Consider the following 19749-nt stretch of genomic DNA (forward strand, 5'->3'; position numbering starts at 1 on the left):
GCCTCCCAGGGGACCCTGTGACCCCAAAGGTGCCTGAGACAGGATGGGCACCGAGCTCTCTGTGGTGGGACACTGATGGAGGGGGAGTCCCTGGCCCTGGTGCTTGTGTTGTTAGTGCAGGTTCTCACCCCCACTTCCCAGGATCAGCTTGGCAGGCTCAGAGCCAGCCCTGGTGCAGGCGGCCCTGGGGCACTTAGTGCGCCTCTTCTGTCAAGACGACACCTCCCCGGAGCCCCACGCCAGGTGGCAGAAAGATGGGCGGCCCATCTCCTCTGACAGGTGATCTCCCCTGGGATGGGAGGGTGCAGGCAGGGTTACGGTAGGAGCACTCTGGTAGGAGCACTGGGGCCTGAGGGGGCCTGGGCTCACTGTCCTCCTCATTCAGGCACAAGCTGCAGCCCGATGGCTCCCTGGTCATCAGTCCCCTGCGGGCAGAGGACACTGGCACCTACAGCTGTGGCAGCAGCAGGCCAGGCCGTGACTCTCAGAAGATCCAGCTTCGTGTCACAGGTCTCTGTCCCCACCCCACGCCCAGCGGAACAGGTCTCCGTCCCCACCCCACACCCAGAGGATTGTCATGGCCCCAGGTGGGAGGCGCTGGCTGGGAGGGCCTGAGCGAGGGTGCTCCCACGCTGGAGGGGCCCCTTCTGCTGGCAGGGACCACGTGCTCCAGTTGGGCCGAGGTGGATGTCTTCCCCCTCGTGACCCTCATTTTTCCACACGTCCCTGGCCAGCCTCGTGGCCCTTCCTTCCTTCCACTGCATTCCCCCCACAGCTCACCCCTTCTCCTGGCCTCATGACAGGGGGTGACGTGGCCGTGCTGTCTGAGGCTGAGCCAAGGCACTTCCCTCAGACCAGGGACCCAGCCCAGGGCCACAGTCCTCGGGAGTCCAGCCTAGTGGGGAACGCGGGGGGCCTGGGGGCTGTCTCCTCCTTGCAGATTCGGCCCACGACCAGGTAACAGTGCAGCAACGCCATTCTGCTCTCAGCCTACCCCACTGGAGGGCCAGGGCCGATGGGGGTCCCAGTGGTGAAAGGAAGGGAGAGTGGGTGGGGTCACAGGGCTCTGCTGGGCAAGGACTAGGGAGGTGGAAAGGGAGCCCTCTTCCCTTCCCCAAACAGTTGAGACTGGCCCATGGCCCAGGGCACAGGAGCTGAGGGAGGGGAAGCAAGAGCAGGAGCTGGAGAGCCTGAGATGGCCTTGATGGGAGTTTATAGAGGGGTTGCAGAAGGCTGGAGGGGCCCAAGTCAAAGTGCCTTGTGCAGGGCAGATGTGCAGGATCTCAAAGCAGATGTGCAGGGCGGGGAGCAGACAGTCGAGATTCTGGGGTGGTGGTTGGGGGTGGGGAAAGCGAGAAAGCTGGAGGTGGCTTTTAGACTGCCCCGGGTAGTTATTGGTGATGTCCTGACCAGCACAGAGCAGCTTTCTTAGGAAGCTGAATGTGGCTGGAGAGGGAGAAGGGGGTCAGATGCTTGTGCAGACAGAGTCCCCCCTCTCATGGCTGTGGGGTGCTTGTTCTGCAGGCTGCTTCTGGACAGGAACCAGCCTAGGGTGGTGGACGCCCATCCAGGTCAGCGGATCCGGTTGACCTGTCGTGCTGAGGGCTTCCCACCCCCAGCCATTGAGTGGCAAAGAGATGGGCAGCCCCTCTCTTCCCCCAGGTTTGTTCAGCTCCTCTCTTCCCCTTCCTGTCCCGCCTTTAGCCCCTGACCCTGTGCAGGCCTCAGGGGAGGGAGCTGCCAGGTGCCACCTCTGGTCAGTCCTGAGCAGGACTCCAGGGGCTCTTGAGAGAGGATACCGCTGGGGGTAGGGCTCCTTGGGCAGACCAACATTTGGGTTTCTGGGTCTTTCCACTGTGGTTAGTGGACAGAAGTAACAGGCTAGCTAAGGAGAGGTGATGGCTGAGGGACAAAATGGAGGCAGACCCATTTCTGGCTGTAACCATAACAGCATGGGCATGTATCGTGCCCATTAGGAGTAGGAGGCTTGTTCTCTATCATACAGTCTTCAGGAGAGCCATGTGGAGGTAGGTGCTATTTTATCCCCATTTGACACACAGGAGTTTAACACACCATACAGCTCCTAAGTGGCAGAACCAAGATTTGAGTCTACTGACTGAGCACAGCAAGAACTAGAAACCCAAACCAGAATTATTTTGTATTTGGAGATTGGAAATGGTTTATTGCTGGGCTTAAAAGCCAGGTACCTTCAGGTAAACGAGAGAGCTCAGCATCTGGAGGACCTCAGGGCCTAAGGTTAGATGGCTCTTTGCTCAGACCCCACTGAAAGGGCCACTCAGCCTCTTATGGGGAAAGGAAGACCCTGCCCCACCCCCATTTCTTCCAGCCCCTTGGGGGAGGAGCTACCTGACTGTGCTTTGTCTCTAGACACCAGCTGCAGCCTGATGGCTCTCTGGTCATCAGCCACGTGGCTCTGGAAGATGGCGGCTTCTATGCCTGTGTCGCTTTCAACGGGCAGGACCGAGACCAGAGATGGGTCCAGCTCAGAGTTCTGGGTGAGGTGGCAGTCCTGAGGGTCAGGTGGCACAGGTGGGGCAGGACTGGTGTGGTGGCTGACAATGCCTCCTCCTTGCCCTAGGGGAGCTGGCCATCACAGAGCTGCCCTCTACTATGCTGGTGCCAGAGGGTGACACGGCCAGGCTGCTATGCGTGGTGACAGGAGAAAGTGTAAACATCAGGTGGTCCAGGTAAGGCTCTATTCCAGGCAGGCCTGGCCCTCAGAGGCTCGTAGTTTGGAGAAGACGCTCACCTTTCTGCAGCGATACTGCTGTTCCCACTGCCCGTGGCCTTCATTCTTCAACTCCTACCTGCAGGCCTGGTGGCAGCACCCCCTTTCCCTACACAGCGGGGCCCCACAGGACTGCTCTCTTTCTTTTGGTTGGGCTACACCAGGGTCTCTCAACCTCGGCACTCTTGACATTTCAGACCTGATAACTTTTGGTGGTTGGGGCAGTTCTGTGTATTGTAGGGTGTTCAGCAGCATCCAGGCCACCCACCCACTAGATGCCAGTAGTACTTCCTCCCAAGTCATGACAGTTGACAGTATCTGGAGATGAGGGTAGAGAACCACTGGGTATACTCAGCTGTGGGGACTTCAGTGTCGTTTACACCAGATCAGTTGCTCTTTTATTCGTTCGTTCCTTCTTTCAGCAACTTTTTTTTTTTTGGCCCCCTTCCTCCTTGCAGTGTGTCAGCAATAGCCTAGGCTCTGGGGGTCTTGGGGGTAATCTGAGCCCCCCAGATACTCCCCAGGCAGGAGATGGCCCTGTGTCCCCTGAGCTCTAGAGGTCTGCCCTCAGTGCTCTCTGTGCACAGAGCACTGAGGCTGCCTTCTATCTGGGGGAATCAAAGGGTGGCAACGCAGGTGACTTTGGCTGAGGAGGGGAAGGATGTTCTTGATCAAGCCTCAGAGGTGAGTACTGGAGAGATGATGTCAGGATGGGAAGGGGCCTGCACGCAGGAGGGAGGCAGGGAGCCTCCGTAGGCTTTTCAGCAGTTGTTCTTGGTGCAGGCCTGCCTTGATCAGGTCGGGCCTCTGATTATCCTTTCGCGCTTCTGTCTTCAATTTTGCTTCTCCTTGATCTTACCAGCAGCAAACATGCTCAGGAGTCCCCGCTTTCAAAGCATAACATAAAAGATACCCTCCTCTGACCCTGTATTTCCCTGCAGACCCTGGCCTCATCTGGAGTCTCCCCCTCACAGTATGGCTGTTCATACTGGGGGTCTCCACCTGTTCACCCCCTACTCACAGCTCAGTCCTTGCACAGGGGCTCACATCCACCCACCACTCCAGGATACTGACCTGTTCCTAAACGTTCTGGACGTTATCTCACATGACCTGAGAGGTGTTCTTCTGCTGACCATTTGCACCTCCTGACATGCTCCCTCTTCTTGGCTCCAGGAAACTACTGTCTTCTGATGTTCTTCCTTCTCTGGCTGCTGCTTCTGTTTTCCTGGCTGGTTTACCTTTTCACACCAATGTCTCGGAGGCGGATGCACCTCAGGGTCTGTCCTTGGTCCTTGGCTTGTCTAACTTCACCTTGGGCAACCTTGTTGACACGTGGTTTCCAGGGCCACCCAGTGCTGATAGACTGTCTGGGTCCAGACCTCAAATCCAATGCATCTCATGGGCATTGTATCTCATGGGCATCCAGAATGCCAAATGGTGGAAAAGAACACTCACCGTTGACCTGTCCTCCCTGCCCTGGATCTCCCCATGGTGGAGGGGCACCGCCATTACCCAGCAACCCTGAGTAACCACTGTGGTCCTTCATTTCTCCTCCCTTACCTTGCACATCCTCCCCTTACCCATGTGTGCACTTCTGTAGGAGCCACTTTCCTGCTCTCTGCTTTCAGGCTTGTCCTAGGCCCAGTCATCCAAGGGCAGATACTCTGTCAGTCCTGCTTAGTTCACACTCTTCCATTCCCCCCAGGGTCCAGTCCAAACTCCCATTGAGGCCTTGTCCACTTCCCTCCCTGCTCTGACCATGGCCTCTGCCTTCCAGCTCCCGAGTCCCTTTGTTCTCCCGTTGGCTGGCCAGCTGCTCCTCCTCATTCTCAAGTTGGGTCTCAGCTTGGTCTTCCTCAGGGAGGGTGCCCCTAAACACCTACCCCAGTACCCTCAAGGCAGGGAGCGCTTACGTCGCTTGCCCAGCACAGGGCCACCACACAGCTGCTGGAAAGACTGTTGCTGATAAAAAGTGAGAGTGGGGCTTCCCTTGTGGGTAAGAGGCAAATTCATGGTAACTTAGACCAGTGTGCTCAGTTGGGGTGAGTTCCCTCTACTTTTGAGTTATTTTGCTCCGATAGTGTTCTTTTTGGCACCTGGCCCATCTCTTTCTTGAAGTGAGGGTCCTCTGTCCACAGTGATTACCTCCTCCCTTTGTCTCTGGGCTCTGGGGCACTGGGAGTGGCAGCATGGCCTCCTAGGGCCTCAAGACCAGAGGCCGTGGACGACTCTCCCAGTGTCCTGTCCCCTTCAGGAATGGGCTGCCGGTGCGGGCCGACGGGCACCGAGTCTACCAGTCCCCAGATGGCACACTGCTGATCCACAACCTGCAGCCCAGAGACGAGGGCTCCTACACGTGCAGTGCCTACCGTGGAAGCCAGGCAGTCAGCCGCAGCACGGAGGTGAAGGTGGGCCCGCCGGGTAAGAGGCCCACCCCAGGGACTCACTTGTTCCCAAAAGCCGGCTTTGTGCTGCGCAGGTCTGAGTGACTCTAGTCTGAGTCCTGGCTCACTCTGCCGGTTCCTGGTAGCGTCACTTGTGGCAAGGGGCTCTCCTAAGCCTCCCTCTTCTCACATATACAGAGGGCTATTCCACCACCTGAGAGGGCTGCGGCGAGGTGAGGGAAATAATGCAGATGATGGGCATCTGGTAATAGCTTAATAGATGACGTTAAATATCATTTAGACTTACTGATCTCGAGAAGTAGGATATGTAATACTTAAGGCAGACCATTAAGTCTGTCCATTCTAATTAGGGTGGCAAAAAGTGGTCCTATGATTGAGAAGTGCCTTCATGGCCCTTTGACCATATAACTCAGAAAGGGAAGGGCAAGTATTAGTATCGTCATCTTACAAATGAGACAGATATCCAGAGACCTTACGTGATGTTTCCACAAGTCACACGGCAAATTAGTGGCCCAGTTGGGACTACAACCTAGTCCTCATATTTAATTTTCTTTTCCCTGAAGTATCACACCTGTTACTGGGCAGTTTGATATTTTAGTTTTATATTCTCTAGCTCTTGCTCTGAGTTACATTTCAATAAACCTAAGCACCGTATCGCAAAACAATTAGTTTCATACCACTAAGAAAAACATGCTGTTAAAGACACAGTGCTAAGAGACCATCAATTCAGATGCAGTCTAATTTGAGAGGTGTTAATTTGGAGATGCACTTATTTTCACATTTTGAGAAGATGGATTCATAAGAGCCCTATTTTCAAATAAGCCAGAGGGAAGGGGGCAGAGGAGGCTCTGCCCTGTGCCCAGCCTGCCCTTCCACGTGTCCTTGGTCTGGGTTCATGGATTGCCTGGACAGCAGGGCAGTGCCCCAGGCCGAGCCACCAGTTCTCAGGAGGCCTCCAGCAGGCTTGGGGGAAAGGTGCCAGGGCCTTTCCTGTCCGCCTGGACGTTCACAGCAATCAGGGCTGCAGCACTGCACCAAGAGTGTTGTTTTAGCAAGGGCTGTCAGGCCTGGCTGCCGCCTGTCTGCTACGCCGAAGGTGGGAACTGGCCAGTGCTAGAGGATGAAGGTCTGCGGTAGAAATGCTGCTTAGTGGATCAGACTGACATGTAGGCTTCCAGTTTGTGAGCTCCTTAGGACAGCCACTGGGATTCGAGTCCTTAGGTCCCCAGGTCAGTGCCTGGCATCACTAGGTGCTCAGGCTTGGTGACTGAGTGCATGTGTGCATGAAGGCATTACCTTGGCAAAAACACTGTGCTGCAGGGGCCGCTTCTCATCTCTACTGTGCCCAGCGTACTGATCTCTTGTCTACATACCAACCAAACTTAACAAGACTCTAGATAAACCAGAATGCAGATTTATGTGAGAAAAAGAGCTGTCAGAGGAGCCAGGTGTTCATGTTTGTGATTAATTGTAGATCTGTCTACAGGAGAAGCCGAATTATAATCAGAGCCTTGTTTGAGGGCAAAGTCTGGTGGGGCCCCTGCTGATGTGTGGTTGTAAGCTGAAATGGTCTGGCATGATGGGCCTCCCGGACAGGACAGGAGCCGTCGGAGTCAGGCTCCTGCCCTCTGCTGGAAGAGTGCTGCTAATCTTAGATATTTTGTGGGCACCTTTCATGCTTAGAAGCGGTCTCTCCTGTCTTTGTATTCATTCTGATTAGGCTGCAGACTTCTGCTCTCACCTGTTTATGCTTTTTGTAGGGTCTCACTGCTTGAGGCTGCCTCATGCCTCACTCTGCCCTATTCATGGTCTGGTGGCATACTGCAATTAATGTTAGCATCAGAGTAGGGGGTCTTGACCTAGTCTTGCTCTGGTGTAAGGGACATACTTCTTTTGAGGACCTCTCAACCTTCTTGCCTAAAAGACTTGCCTAAAACACTGTAAGGATAGAACATAGGGCATCACTCACTTTTTTGAGTGAGAGGGAATGAGGCTATGGAACAAAACACAGGTAAGCACTCAAATTTTAGCCACAGTTACTGTGTGCCCAAGGTGCTATTATCATCTCCATTTCAGATGAGGAAACACAGGCAGAGAGCTTAAGTAACTTGCCCAAAGTCACCCAGCTGGGGAATAGGAGAGCCAGGATTGTGCTCAGGCCTTCTGGCTCCAGAGCTGGTGTGCTTAACCATCATGTGGGACCCCAAACCTCTGGGCCCTGTGATAGGCCCCCGGGCTGCAACTGCTCAGAGAAAGTTGATGCCAGAATGACAGATTTCTTAATATGTACGAATGGCTTGCTATTTATGTAAATGTAGGTACAGTTGATGCTTGAGCAACACAGGGATTGGCGTGCCAATACTCTTTACAAAAATCTGGGTATAACTTTGACTCTCCAAAAATTTTACTAATAGCCTGTTGATCAAAGCCTTACTGATAACACATATTGTATATGTATTATATAGTGTATTCTTACAACAAAGAGAAATTGTTGAGAAAATCAAAGGAAATACAGTACTGTATACAGTATTCATTAAAAAAAAATGTGGACCCATGCAGTTCAAACCCAAGTTGTTCAAGGGTCATCTGTAGTTTGTATTCTCATTATACTGATATACCAAAAGTCATTCACTACTCAGATAAAGTCTGTTAGTTGTATTTTTGGGAGGAAGCAAGGGGAGAGAGAAAGATTAAGCCTATGAGGTCTGACTTTAGGGAAGGTGTCACTCTGGCTTAAGCCAAAAGCCCCTTCCAGAAGGGAAAGGGAAGTTAACTAGGTAAGGCCACTTCAGTCCTATAAGGAAGAAGCAGAATGAAACACAGGGGTTGTTTTTTCAGTAGTCCTGTTTATTTTTAAAGTAGTCTCCATGCCTAACGTGGGGCTGGAACTCATGACCCCAAGATAGGTAGTTGCGTGCTGTACCAACTGAGCCAGCCAGGCGTTTGTTTTTTTGTTTTTTTGTTTTTTTAAATCTCTATGTCCAACGTGGGCTCGAACTCCTGACCCAGCTATTAAGAGTCACGTGCCCTACTGACTGAGCCAGCCAGGTGCCCTTCTCACAAGGATTTTTAAGATACAGAAGCCCCTGGCACATTTGGCGGGGGGTGGGGTGGCAACCAGCATTTTTGTGCTCAGTACAGTATTAGAGCCATAGTTCACAAGGCTGTTCTAATCACTTTGCCTAATACTTGCTCTCTCTGGGGGGCGGGGGAGTGTGGGAAAATTGGGAAGATGGGGAACGAAGCGACTGAGACGCACTGGGGCTACTGAAGGCACAACACATTAAATCAGCAATGAGAGGACAGCTCTTGCCAACTCAGAATTTTACTTAGGTTGATCCTACTCCCTTCCCAGTCCAGGGGCTAAGGCAGCTGTCATTCAGCTCTTCAGGTCACAATTGCAAGGGTAGGAGTTAACTTCAGGAGATGTTTAATCATCCCGTCAGTCACTATTTGGGAGTCTGCATTGGGCTGAGGTTGCAGGACAACCGGAGGACCACTGCATGCCTAAATGAGGCCCATGGCAGGGGGTGGGGAGGCACTGTAGACACACGTGTTAAAAGGTTCCAGAATAACTGTACTTTTTGGGAATCTGGCAGATCTAGTGTTGCTTTCCTTTAAGGCAAAGAAAGAATAGGTGGGACTTTTCAGCGTACACCGCTTCCTTAACCACTTTCTCTCCCTTATTTTACAGCACTGGCAGCCCAGTCCAGGGACCTCAGCAGGGAGTGTATGGATCAGCCTGAGCTGGCCAACTGTGATTTGATCCTGCAGGCCCAGCTCTGTGGCAACGAGTATTACTCCAGCTTCTGCTGTGCTAGCTGTTCCCGCTTCCAGCCTCATGCTCGGCCTGTCTGGCAGCAGGGATGAAGGCTAGCTCCAGCCCCAGTCCTGAAGCAAGTCTCGGGCTGCTGTCTCTGGCTGGCAAAGGGAGAGATCTTCTAGAGAATGGGCTCTTTCAGCCCCCCCCCCCCAGTGCTGTGCCTCAGCAGCAGACAGCACCTGCCTCGCTTCCGACACTACAGGCAGCGGTCAAGAGGAGTCTGCTTGGATAAGGACACCCTTTACTTTACGGCTTCCTTCTATAATTTCTGTTATACAGGATCAATTCACTGGGTTCTAAAGCAAGCTACCAGGGTTCTCACTTCATTTAAAGCTGGGTGGGGAGGTGTGTAATGGGTTCAAAGTTAACACCTGTCTCACACGGGCACGCTAACTCTTGCTGTGTCAGGCAAGTTTCTTTGCTAGAACTCCATCTCATCTAGTGTCAAACAGTGGTCCATTACTCTAGTCAACCTCCCCCTTCCAGGTAGTGTAGCAACCAGCTTCAACTCGCATCTGTACATACAGTTAATGGCATGTTTGTGAAGCTCTTGCCAAAGTGGAACACGACACGTAAGGCTCAGTACAGGGATGTGGGATGAAGGAGCGGCAGCTGCGTTATTGTGTGAGCATGACAGGATGGGGCCGGGGTCGGGGGGAGCTCCTTACTTTCATCAGAAGCTGGTGCCTGAAGCCCTCCTCCTGAGGCTGACCTGCAGAGCCTGGTGGTGAGGACTGCCTCACACCTGCATCAAGCTGACAGACCTGTTCTGTACAGTGACCAACTGGGAGCCTCTCCTCCCCAAGCAGGAATCTGTGAAGCAAAATGTTTGCTTCCAGATACAAATCAGACTATTAAAAACAGGGAGCAGCAGGACAGGGGACCAATGGAGGAGAAGGCAATGTATTAACAATGAAGGGATTTCAGTTGGAAGAAATCCTTCTCCATCCCTCAGAACCTCCGGTTCCTTGCTGCTAAACAAGAGGCCTGGATTCAATGAGCTTCCAGGTCCCTTTCCACTTTAACCTTCTACCCATCCTCCAGTAGACTGGCTGGGCTAAGCCAAGGCTAAGCGACAGGTTATTCTGGGACACAGGAAAGACAGGCATTATAGGGAAAGCTGACTTTTATTACCAACGCACTGGCTGGAAAAGAGACAAACTGCATCATAGGTGAGTGATACTTCTTCGTCTACCTCTCATTCAGCACAGGAAACATGGGTTAGGGGCAGAGGTATTTTTTTCTTTCCATTTAAAAAAAAATACAGAGGAGCATCCCCTTTCATTTATCATGGCTGGTTTTGCTATACAAATTGGAAACTAAGGGCTATTTTCCTGGACTCCCCAATTCCTTATTTGCCAATTGGCAATGTAATTTAGAAGGTAAGTCTGAGGTTAGCTAGTTCTTAGAACTAGTCACAGAAGAGCGGGCCAAGGTTAGGGAAACAATAAAACTCAATCTAGACAAGTGGTTCTCAACCCTCTTCCATACTGGAAGCTTTTTCTTTAAAAAACAAAACAGAACAAAAAAACACCCTGAGCGGCGCCTGGGTGGCTCAGTCAGGTTAAGTATCTGACTTCGGCTCAGGTCATGATTTCACAGTTTGTGAGTTTGAGCCCTTCATCAGGCTCTGTGCTGACAACTCAGAGCCTGGAGCCTGGTTCAGATTCTGTGTTTCCCTCTCTCTCTCTGCCCCTCGCCCACTTGCACTCTCTCTCTCAAAAATAAATATATATATAAAAAATACCTGAATGTGGGTCCCCACCTGCTCCCCGACATGAGAATTTTAAAAGCTTCCCAGGAGGTTCTAATACATATCCAACGCTGAGATTCACTGCTTCAGTCAGGGCCTTCTCAGAATGTGAATCTTGTTCCAATGTAGATTCTGATTACTAGGTAGGGGGGGGTCAGAGGTGGGGCTGAGATTCTGTATCTCCACTCCTAGGTGAAGTCCATGCTCTTGTTCCAGACCACACTTTGAGCAGTAAGGATCTGACATCAGAGATATGCTTAGGATCAACCAAAGCCTAAAGTATAAATACAAAAGTGAATTTTAAGAGTAGACTAGTCCTGATGGGCACAATAGATAAAGGGGACTAAGAGGTACAATCTTCCGGTTGTAAGTCACAGAGATGAAAGGTATAGCAGAGAGAATGTAGTCAACAATACTGTAATAACATGTGTGGTGACAGATGGTGACCACACTTATTGTGAGCACTGTGTGATGTATACAATTATCAGATCAATATGTTGTACACCTGAAGTTAACATTGTATGCAAATTATACTTCAAAAAAAAAAAGTCCCAATAAAAGATTTTCTAGACATCAAACTGGAGTTCAGCAGAATGGAGCAAGAACAGACCAAAAAGAACTAAAACACATTTACTAATAAAGAAAAGGGGAAAGACCAGCCCTTCAGGGGCAAAAGCTTCTACCACGAACATTTATTTTTGTTAAAGCAGATTATAAATTCTCATCAGTACAAATATATATAACTTACATTTGATTGTAAGGCCAACGTTCAAAAGTAAAAATGAGATGGGATCTCACGTCATTACCAGAGGTCAAGTGGCTACAACTGGCAACGGGATGCTCTCACCACAAGTGGGGGGGACCGGCTCACACACAGCTATTAAACCAGAATCTCCATCCCCACAAAGCTGGTGGGGACAAAATCTAAAGGACAAAACAAAACCCGAGACCCACATGACAAATCAACACAGTAACCTGTGCTCCCGTCCATGGATATGATTAAGTCATTGTCACCTTAGTGTTAAAACAAAAGTAGAGGATTAACATAAGGAAACTGCAGCAGTATATAAAAGAAAATACGTATTCTCTGTAGAATGTATTCAGACTGATTCCATTAAAATGACATTAGGATTTCATCACAGGTTTAAAACCAGGACAATACTGCTCTTTCATTTTCGTTAAAACTACCACCTAGGGACTGTATTGGTCATACGCATGATTGTTGCTGCAAGGTGCTACTTACAACGAATGATACCAAGTAATAGGGATCCCATCTGCAACTCCCAACCTCTCCTCTCTCCACATCAATAGGCATCACTGATAAATCAATCTTATGTACAATTTCTTACAGCTAACCCTTTTACCTTTGGCAAGATTACTTACAACTCATACAACTTTTTAATATTGAGAACTATTTAAAATATTCTAAATGCATAAAAATAAAGATTTTGGCTTTTTTGATATATATTTATAATATTTATTCTTACTCAAAGTGGAAGCTCAACTTTACCCCTAAAATATAGCTCTGTTGGGCAGCTGCTGTGCCCTCCTGGGAATTCTGGCAGCACGGCCTGCCTCTCGTCCCCAGCCCAAGCACAGGCCACCATGTTCTTGATCTCTAAGACAGGCCAGTGAGAGGCGGCAGGTGAATGGCCTGAAAAATGAAGGGTGATTGTTTTGCTTCCCGTTGTGTTTTATATTCCAGTAAATGTGCTTTGAATACAGATTCCTGTTCAGATACTCTGCCTCTCTGCTGCCAGAGATTATTAAGGGGCTGAGGGAGTAGGAGGGGGACAGAGGGCAACATTTCCTTGACTTCTTTAGCCCAACTGCAAGACAACTCTTCTCTAGGAATGTTTCTTCCATTTTTTTCAAAATCACCTCTCCTAGCACTCTGTGCCTGGACATGCTCCTTAAGACCTTTGGGATTAGTGAAAAGTATACTGACTGGGAACACAAAGTTCCCTTTGCTTCTTTGACCTCTGCCCCTGCCCTTGCCTAAGTATGGGCAAAATACATAAGCCATAGAGACTACTTAAAGTTCAATTTCAAATGTTTTCTGTAAGTCACTGGAGAAAGGGTTGGTGGGAGAGGGGTTAGTACGCTGCTTGGACTTGCTTTCTAATGCAGCCCACTGGGCTTCGAAGGGATCCACCGGGCAGGCCCCTGCAGGAACCTCTGTGTGCTTATCTCCCGAGGCTAACCTGCCATCGTCTACACCATTGAAAGCTGCAGAACCATTGAGGTGCTGAGCAGGAGGCTTAAAGAAGGGACTGGCAGTAGCACTGCTTGTCTCATACTGAGGGAATGTCTGCTGCTTGACCAGGCCGGGAGACTGATGGGAGTGGGCAGCCTGAGGGTGGCCTGCAGTGCCAAACACGTTGGCTACCATCTGGGAAGGAGTGATGCCCACCACAGGCACATTAGGGGCTGGATAGGGCATCCCATTGGCCACAGGATAGGACTGGGCAGGGACAAAGGCTGGTGGCAGGGGTGGGACCACACCCACTGGTACGGGCTGAGAGGTGAGGAATGCATTCCCTTGGAAAGATGGCGCTGACTGGGTGATGGCAGTGGGTGGAGGAGGCTGGAGAACTGGCTGCAGAGAGGCAGCTGAGGCCTGGGGCTGCTGCGCCCGAACACTCTTGGACACCTCTTCTAACCAGCGGTCAGCCTCAGAGGGAGTGCGTCTGTGACCAGCCTGGAAGAGACCTGGAGATGCAGCACCAGAAGATTGACTCCACTCGGTCCCTGAAACCAATGAGATCAAGAGAGACAAAAGAATCAGAATCGTTAGGGGCTTCCTTCCTTACCTGGTAACCTTGGTTACCTGAATGATCCTAACATGTGGAACAAATGCCCCTAATGGGACACTTTGTAGTTCTAGCAGGTGTGAGAAAAGTCTCTATTACCAGCTGAGGAGGTTTTGCTTTAGGACAAAGGAAACCTGTCAGACCATGCTGCTATCGCAGCCACACTGAGGAGCTGTCTAGATAGGGCTCAGACTCCATGGAACTAAGGCAGCTGGCTGGCATCTGAAACCCCTTCCTATTGCTGTGGCTCCTCCGTGCTACAGAAATTGGCCTGCACATGCTCTAAAGAGCCCAAGGTGATTCACCTTTTGCTCTAACAGAATAAAAAGAAAATAACCAGGGACATGGTGCTGTACTTTGTGGCCCCTGTCTTGCTTCGAGAGACATGTTATCTTTCAGGTGAACTGCCTTTATTACTATTAAAATTTGTTTTGATTTTATAGTTAACAAATGTTCATTACAGAAAAACTAGAAAGTAAAGCAAAGCAAAAAGCAAAGCTTTTTCTGTAGGCCTGCCATTGTAAGAGGCAAGGTTCCCACCCTTGTTACGGGCATATCCATTTATCTCCAAATCCAGTGGTCAGCTCAGGGTTGGGCCCAGGAATCTGTATTTTGTGAAAGTTCTAAGGGGTAGTTGTGTTCTGTAGCCCTAGAAACTATCAGTCTAATCTCTTGAGTTCCTCTCCTTCACCATCCTTTCCTAATAGTTTATTTCCAGGAGGGAACACACTTTTCCTGAAAGGATTCCTCCCCGGTTCCCACTTGGGTAAATGGCTGATTTCTGAATCGGCGTCACTTATCTGATCCCAGAATCCTCACCACCACCCATGGCCACCTTACCCGAACGTGTGGCTGCAATTCCCTTGTTAGCAGCATCAGGGGCATGGGCCCAAGGGTTGGTTTCACGCACAGGCATTGCTACGGGTGCTAGAGCAGTATGGGCTGGCTTAGCAGCAAGCACATGGAAGGCTGAGTCAGTGCCATTAGCTACAATGGGAGCAGACAACATCGATGGAGTTAATTCATGCAGGGTGAATGGGTGACCCCTTGGAGCTCGGTCAGGCCGATGTGCGATAACGGTGGAACAGATAAGACAGAAAAGTTGGTGTTGGGATAACCATGCCATCTTGCAATGGATACACAAACCTTTGGGCAAAGAGGGAATTGGAGGTAATTAAAATAGCTATACTGATAAAAAAGTCAAATGACTGTTCTAGGAAAATATGTGAACAGGGAGAGAGGGAATGAAGCCTAGAGAAACAATTTCCAATTAAGTTGAACAGAGCTGGTCTGTCTTACAAGCAGCAAAAATCAATTCTAGGTATAGCTTAGCCGTTGGCATAAGATGTAGATAAAGCATTTCCTTCTCCTACCACTTTTCCAAAAGATCAAATTATGCCAACAATAACAATGGGTTAAATATAATGATCCTCTATGATGTGCCAGACACTATGTTAACAGTACTTAAGCATTCATCATCCTATTTAATTCTCTCAAAAATCCCATAAGGCTGGTATCCTCATACTACAAATGAGAAAACAAATTTGGTATATATTTTCATTTGCTTAATAAATTTTTATATTTTCATTTGCTTAATGTTTAATTCGCTACAGAATTAATTTCATCTCTTTGAAGTTTTTTTCCCTCAGTAATGTTCATAATATCTCAAAGCACTACTATTCTTTCCTGTCTCTCTTTAGAAAATCTCTTAATCCTTGCTCCTTTACTCTAGACATCTTTTCCATCAGTTTCTATTCCTTATCCCAGCTCTCTATCATAGTTAGTATGGAGCAAGCACCTTCCCCTGCCCTATACTTCAATCACTCCCTCTTTAAGATGGGCAACCATGCTTATGGCATCGGTATTACTTACCCCAGGGCTTGTCTTAAAAGACTAGCTCACTCAGACTGGGAGCCGCTTGTGGGCAGGGAAAGGACTACGTTCTATTAGTTTCGTACATCCCATTGTAAATAGGCACTGTAAATTCAGAGATAGGTAGCGGAACGTAACAGATAACAATATTCAGAAAGACCTGGGTTTAAATCCTGTCTGTGTAATTTGGGAAATTTATTCAACCTCTCTGAGCCTCATTTTCCTGATTTGTATTGCTTACCTCAAAGGGTTGTTGTGGGGATTTAATGAGAAAATGCTGAGTCCTCATCATGATGTGGCAGGCACTGTGCTAATATCTGCTCCATAAATTGTGCCTATCGTTGGTATTATAAACATTTGTTAGATGAAATGAAAAGCCATTTGGTGCACATGATTATAATATTTTGTTTTTGTTTTTAAAAGAGACTCTCTGAAGGAAAAGCATTGGTAGCTTCCTCAGAAAGGAGTGGGGTACTGTCTCCCCGTTTTGAGCTCTTTCTCAAAAGAAATGAAGAAATGGCGATTGTAAGAGTTCAAATTCTAGGGGCGCCTGGGTGGCTCGGTCGGTTAAGCGTCCGACTTCAGCTCAGGTCATGATCTCACGGTCCGTGAGTTCGAGCCCTGCGTCGGGCTCTGTGCTGACAGCTCAGAGCCTGGAGCCTGTTTCAGATTCTGTGTCTCCCTCTCTCTCTGCCCCTCCCCTGTTCATGCTATCTCTCTGTCTCAAAAATAAATAAACGTTAAAAAAAAAAAAAAGAGTTCAAATTCTAAAAGTCTATTATTTAAGTTATATATAGACTCTTTGCTGACTTCAGAGTCAACACCAAGTATTAACTCAGTATCCTGGAAACAACAACTTTTAGTTAGTCCTCAATGCCTTTACAAAGGTAAATTTTAGGACACTTGTTACAGAAGATGAAATGAACTAAGAAGCCAAAAGAAGTGCCTTTTTCTTTATGAGCCTCTTGTGGTAGGATGGAGACGAGGTGAATCCAAGTCTTCTTAACCTTGGCACTACTGATAACTTGGGCCAGAAAATTCCTTGCTGTGAGGGCTGCCATTGTGTGCACTGAAGGATGTTTAGTAGCATCCCTAGCCTCAGCCCAGATGACAGTAGCAGCTACTCCCTACCAGCTTGTGACACCCCAAAATGTCACCAATGAATGCCAAATTTTCCCTGAGAGGGGCAAAACTGCCTCGGGTTGAGAGCCACTCTGCTAAAGAAAGCATACGCTGGAACCAACTCTGATGACTGCTGCTTCTGGAGAACTGGCTGGATACTCTGAATAGTTAAGTGGGAAGTAAAGCAGTGGGTTGGGACTACAGAAGCTCTTAACAGAATGGGATCAAAGACAGAAAGGTACATGCAGTGATGAATGCAGACATTCTAGGAAAAAGGAACGGGAATAAAGCACAAAGACATTGTGGAAAAGGGGAATTAACAAATCTGAGACATCATCCAACAGGGAAATTAACAGGTCCGACCAGCTCTTGGGAAGCTCAGAATGCCCACCGAGAGTGAGTGAGCTGTGCCATGAAAGTACAAGCTTCACAGAGAACAGCTGAGCAGGCTAAGAGGGCACCAACCTTGAAAGGCAGGAGACTGTGGTGCTAGCACTGTCACCGGTTTGGTCATTGGGGCAGATGAGAAGGGATCCTCCGTGGGTGTGCTGAAGGCATTGGTGATCTGTGAGCACAGGGAGCTGATACTCTCTGCCTCCCCTTCTACTTCTGGCACTGCAAGGCAAACAGAAAATGGTTCCAGACAGAAAAACTGATCCTGAAATGTAACAGTATGACACAAGGTGGCATTTTATAACACATCCCTTATTTGCGAAAGGAAAAGTCTCAACTGTCAAGTGGGGCTATAAAAGCAGCTTCAAAAATTTAGTATAAAATGTCAACAATTTATGTACTAAGGACTATTTTCCTCCCTGCAAATCCCCAGTTCTTTATTTCCTTTCCTGTGTGAAACTACTGAGAAGTTGGTATTCTTTTTTTGTGTCAGTTAGCTACATTTTTCTGGAAGACATCTGCAACCTGTTTGCCTTCCAACTAATTCCCAAGGCTGTGATCTGCATAGAGTTCTGGAGCCACTTAGTAACTCTATCAGAAGATGGGTTAAAATCAGGGGCACCAGTGGCAGCTTAGTCCTTCTCTCTGTAATAAGCTACAATAATATCATCACTCATTTTTTTTTCCTGAAGTAGCAAGTATGTGAACTGTGATAACATGAAAAAGTAAACTGAAACCCAGGACTCTATAGGCTTTGTTCTTTAAAAAAAATTTTTTTTAATGTTTATTTTTGAGAGAGAGACACACACACAGAGTGTGAGGGGGGCGGCAGAGAAAGAGGGAGACACAGAATCTGAAAGAGGCTCCAGGTTCTGAGCTGTCAACACAGAGTGCGACGCAGGGCTTGAACCCACGAACCATGAGATAAGGATACTTCTGTCACAGGGGAAGCTGATAATGTGTGGTGAACCTTTGGTTTGCTCAACTATGAAAAGAATGGTTTTTGTTTCCCATCTCCAGAAGAAGACTGAAGACAAGGTATTAGAAGCATCTGGAGTTTCCATTTTTATAGGTGTTGAGAGCTGGAAAGACCCTCAGTAATCATCCAGTCCAACTGTTGTTTAGGCCTCCTTTCATCCGTCAAAAGAACTTAACACTCTGGACTTTTATACCATCACTGGGAGTGTCTTATTGAAACAGTCTTCCTCATATTCTGTTATAGTACTGGCTTGTCATGTCTCAGAGTGAAGTAAAATAGAGCCCAATAAAAGCACTGACCAGATCTGACACTTTAGCTCTGGATCTTACGATGAGGATAGAGCTACCAGGGCTGGCTCAGCTGTACAGGGGCCACACAAAGGCCTGTGTGGCAGTTCTGAAAGGTAATGAATATATGTGAGCAAGCTCACTGTCTCTGATGAAAAACAGATTTTTGATTTAAACAGGAGACCCGTTTTGAGTTTCCTCTGTACGGAGTCAACCAGCCACAAGGACAATGAGCACTTATCCATTTCTTCTGGTACATCTGAGAGTAATGCTATTTGAATAGATGTGTTTCCAAAGCCTTTTAAATTAATTCTCTGTTGGGTCCCAAATGGCAGGATTAGAATGGAAACTCGAGACCCTTGATGTTTGGAAGCAGGTTGGCTGAGAGGTAGCACACTTCCATCAGGACAGATCACAAACCTTGTAGCTCAGTGTAGGAATTTCCATCATGGCTCTGATACCTATCTGTTGAAGAGAAATGAAGGATTCACGACCCTCTCCATGAACCTTACTTTTCTCTCAATGGGAAATGACACAAGATACATACAACCATCAACCAGGCTCAGAAGAGAGGGTGGCTAGTTTGATGGGTTTAGTGTTACCACTGGAAATAACGATAGTGCTTCAGTGCAAAGCACTTATGAGTCAGGTGGATGCTGCATTACCTGCATTTTTTATGGGGAAATCAGTCTTCCTCTGCATAGTGGAAGGCAACTCATTGATGCGCAGGGATAGTTGGCGTTTAAAGGGTGACATCTTCTGGCTAAGAGCAGGAAATCCTCGGAAAGAGCCTTGGCGAGCAAGTTGTTCAATGGGCGCATGCCGGCGTGGGATGGCATGAGGATTGTTCGTCTCCAGAGAGGCAGTGGCATCCGAAGTGGGAGAGGTGGGAGAGGATGGGGATGGGGCAGTGTTGCCAGGAGCCACTGATGAGCCGACAGCTGTCTTATCTGTTTCAGCTCAAGAAAGTCAAGAGAAAGAGGACCTTAGCAGTCTTCAAATAATTCCGGCTTATACAGTCAAGGAACTCAAAACCTTCTTATGTCCTTTTACCCATCTGCTTCCCAAAGTCTCTTAAAGGGCAGGTTACAAGCAGGGCTCAGATCTCCTACGTTTCAGACAAATAAAAGGTTTAATATCCTACTACGTGTCACATGATATATCTACTAAGACACAAATATCAGATCTTTGATTCTCATGCAATGATTCATAACTTAAGATTTTCTTTAAGACACTGACCAAGATTAAAAAAAAAAAAACAACCCAGCACCTATGAACTCCTAATGTGAGATCGTTTATAGAATGATGATTCATAGTTTTCAATGTTTGCTTGTTTTTTGGGAGAGAGGACTTTGGAAGTGGCAGAGTCAGAAAGGTCTAAACAAGTGTAAGTTTGATTAGATATTAAAGAATGTCAAAAGGCAGTCTTTAAATCACAAACTGCATTTGTGTCTCATTTGAATAAAAGCATACAGAAGCAAAATTTTAAAGTTTTTTTTTTTAATCTATACCCGACATGGGGCTCCAACTCACCACCGTGAGAGTTGCACGCT

The 19749-nt window shown here is 48.3% G+C and overlaps 2 protein-coding genes across 20 annotated transcripts in view; one reads left to right on the forward strand and one right to left on the reverse strand.

The window, feature by feature from the left end:
* Positions 1-10566, forward strand: part of PAPLN (papilin, proteoglycan like sulfated glycoprotein) — a 37578-nt gene extending 27012 nt beyond the window's left edge. For 8 of the 9 annotated variants that reach the window (XM_047862195.1, XM_047862194.1, XM_047862193.1 and 5 more), the window contains 8 exons: positions 142-279; positions 386-510; positions 804-957; positions 1525-1662; positions 2389-2516; positions 2600-2708; positions 5004-5170; positions 8849-10566. In XM_047862195.1, coding sequence (XP_047718151.1) covers positions 142-279; positions 386-510; positions 804-957; positions 1525-1662; positions 2389-2516; positions 2600-2708; positions 5004-5170; positions 8849-9024 — 1135 coding nt within the window. In that variant the 3' untranslated portion in view covers positions 9025-10566. Of the gene's footprint in view, positions 1-141; positions 280-385; positions 511-803; positions 958-1524; positions 1663-2388; positions 2517-2599; positions 2709-5003; positions 5171-8848 lie in introns of those variants that run through there. The other variant, XR_007152897.1, reaches the window with a different exon arrangement.
* A 778-nt stretch (positions 10567-11344) lies between these two features.
* Positions 11345-19749, reverse strand: part of NUMB (NUMB endocytic adaptor protein) — a 201720-nt gene continuing 193315 nt past the window's right edge. For 7 of the 11 annotated variants that reach the window (XM_047862209.1, XM_047862206.1, XM_047862204.1 and 4 more), the window contains 4 exons: positions 18862-19155; positions 17003-17152; positions 14384-14530; positions 11345-13481 (listed from right to left, as the gene is read on the reverse strand). In XM_047862209.1, the coding sequence (XP_047718165.1) occupies positions 12766-13481; positions 14384-14530; positions 17003-17152; positions 18862-19155 (1307 nt within the window). In that variant the 3' untranslated portion in view covers positions 11345-12765. The remainder of the gene's footprint in view (positions 13482-14383; positions 14531-17002; positions 17153-18861; positions 19156-19749) is intronic. The other 4 variants (XM_047862205.1, XM_047862203.1, XM_047862211.1 and 1 more) reach the window with 3 other exon arrangements.

This window comes from Prionailurus viverrinus, chromosome B3, assembly GCF_022837055.1.
Source record: "Prionailurus viverrinus isolate Anna chromosome B3, UM_Priviv_1.0, whole genome shotgun sequence".
NCBI classification, from domain to species: domain Eukaryota; kingdom Metazoa; phylum Chordata; class Mammalia; order Carnivora; family Felidae; genus Prionailurus; species Prionailurus viverrinus.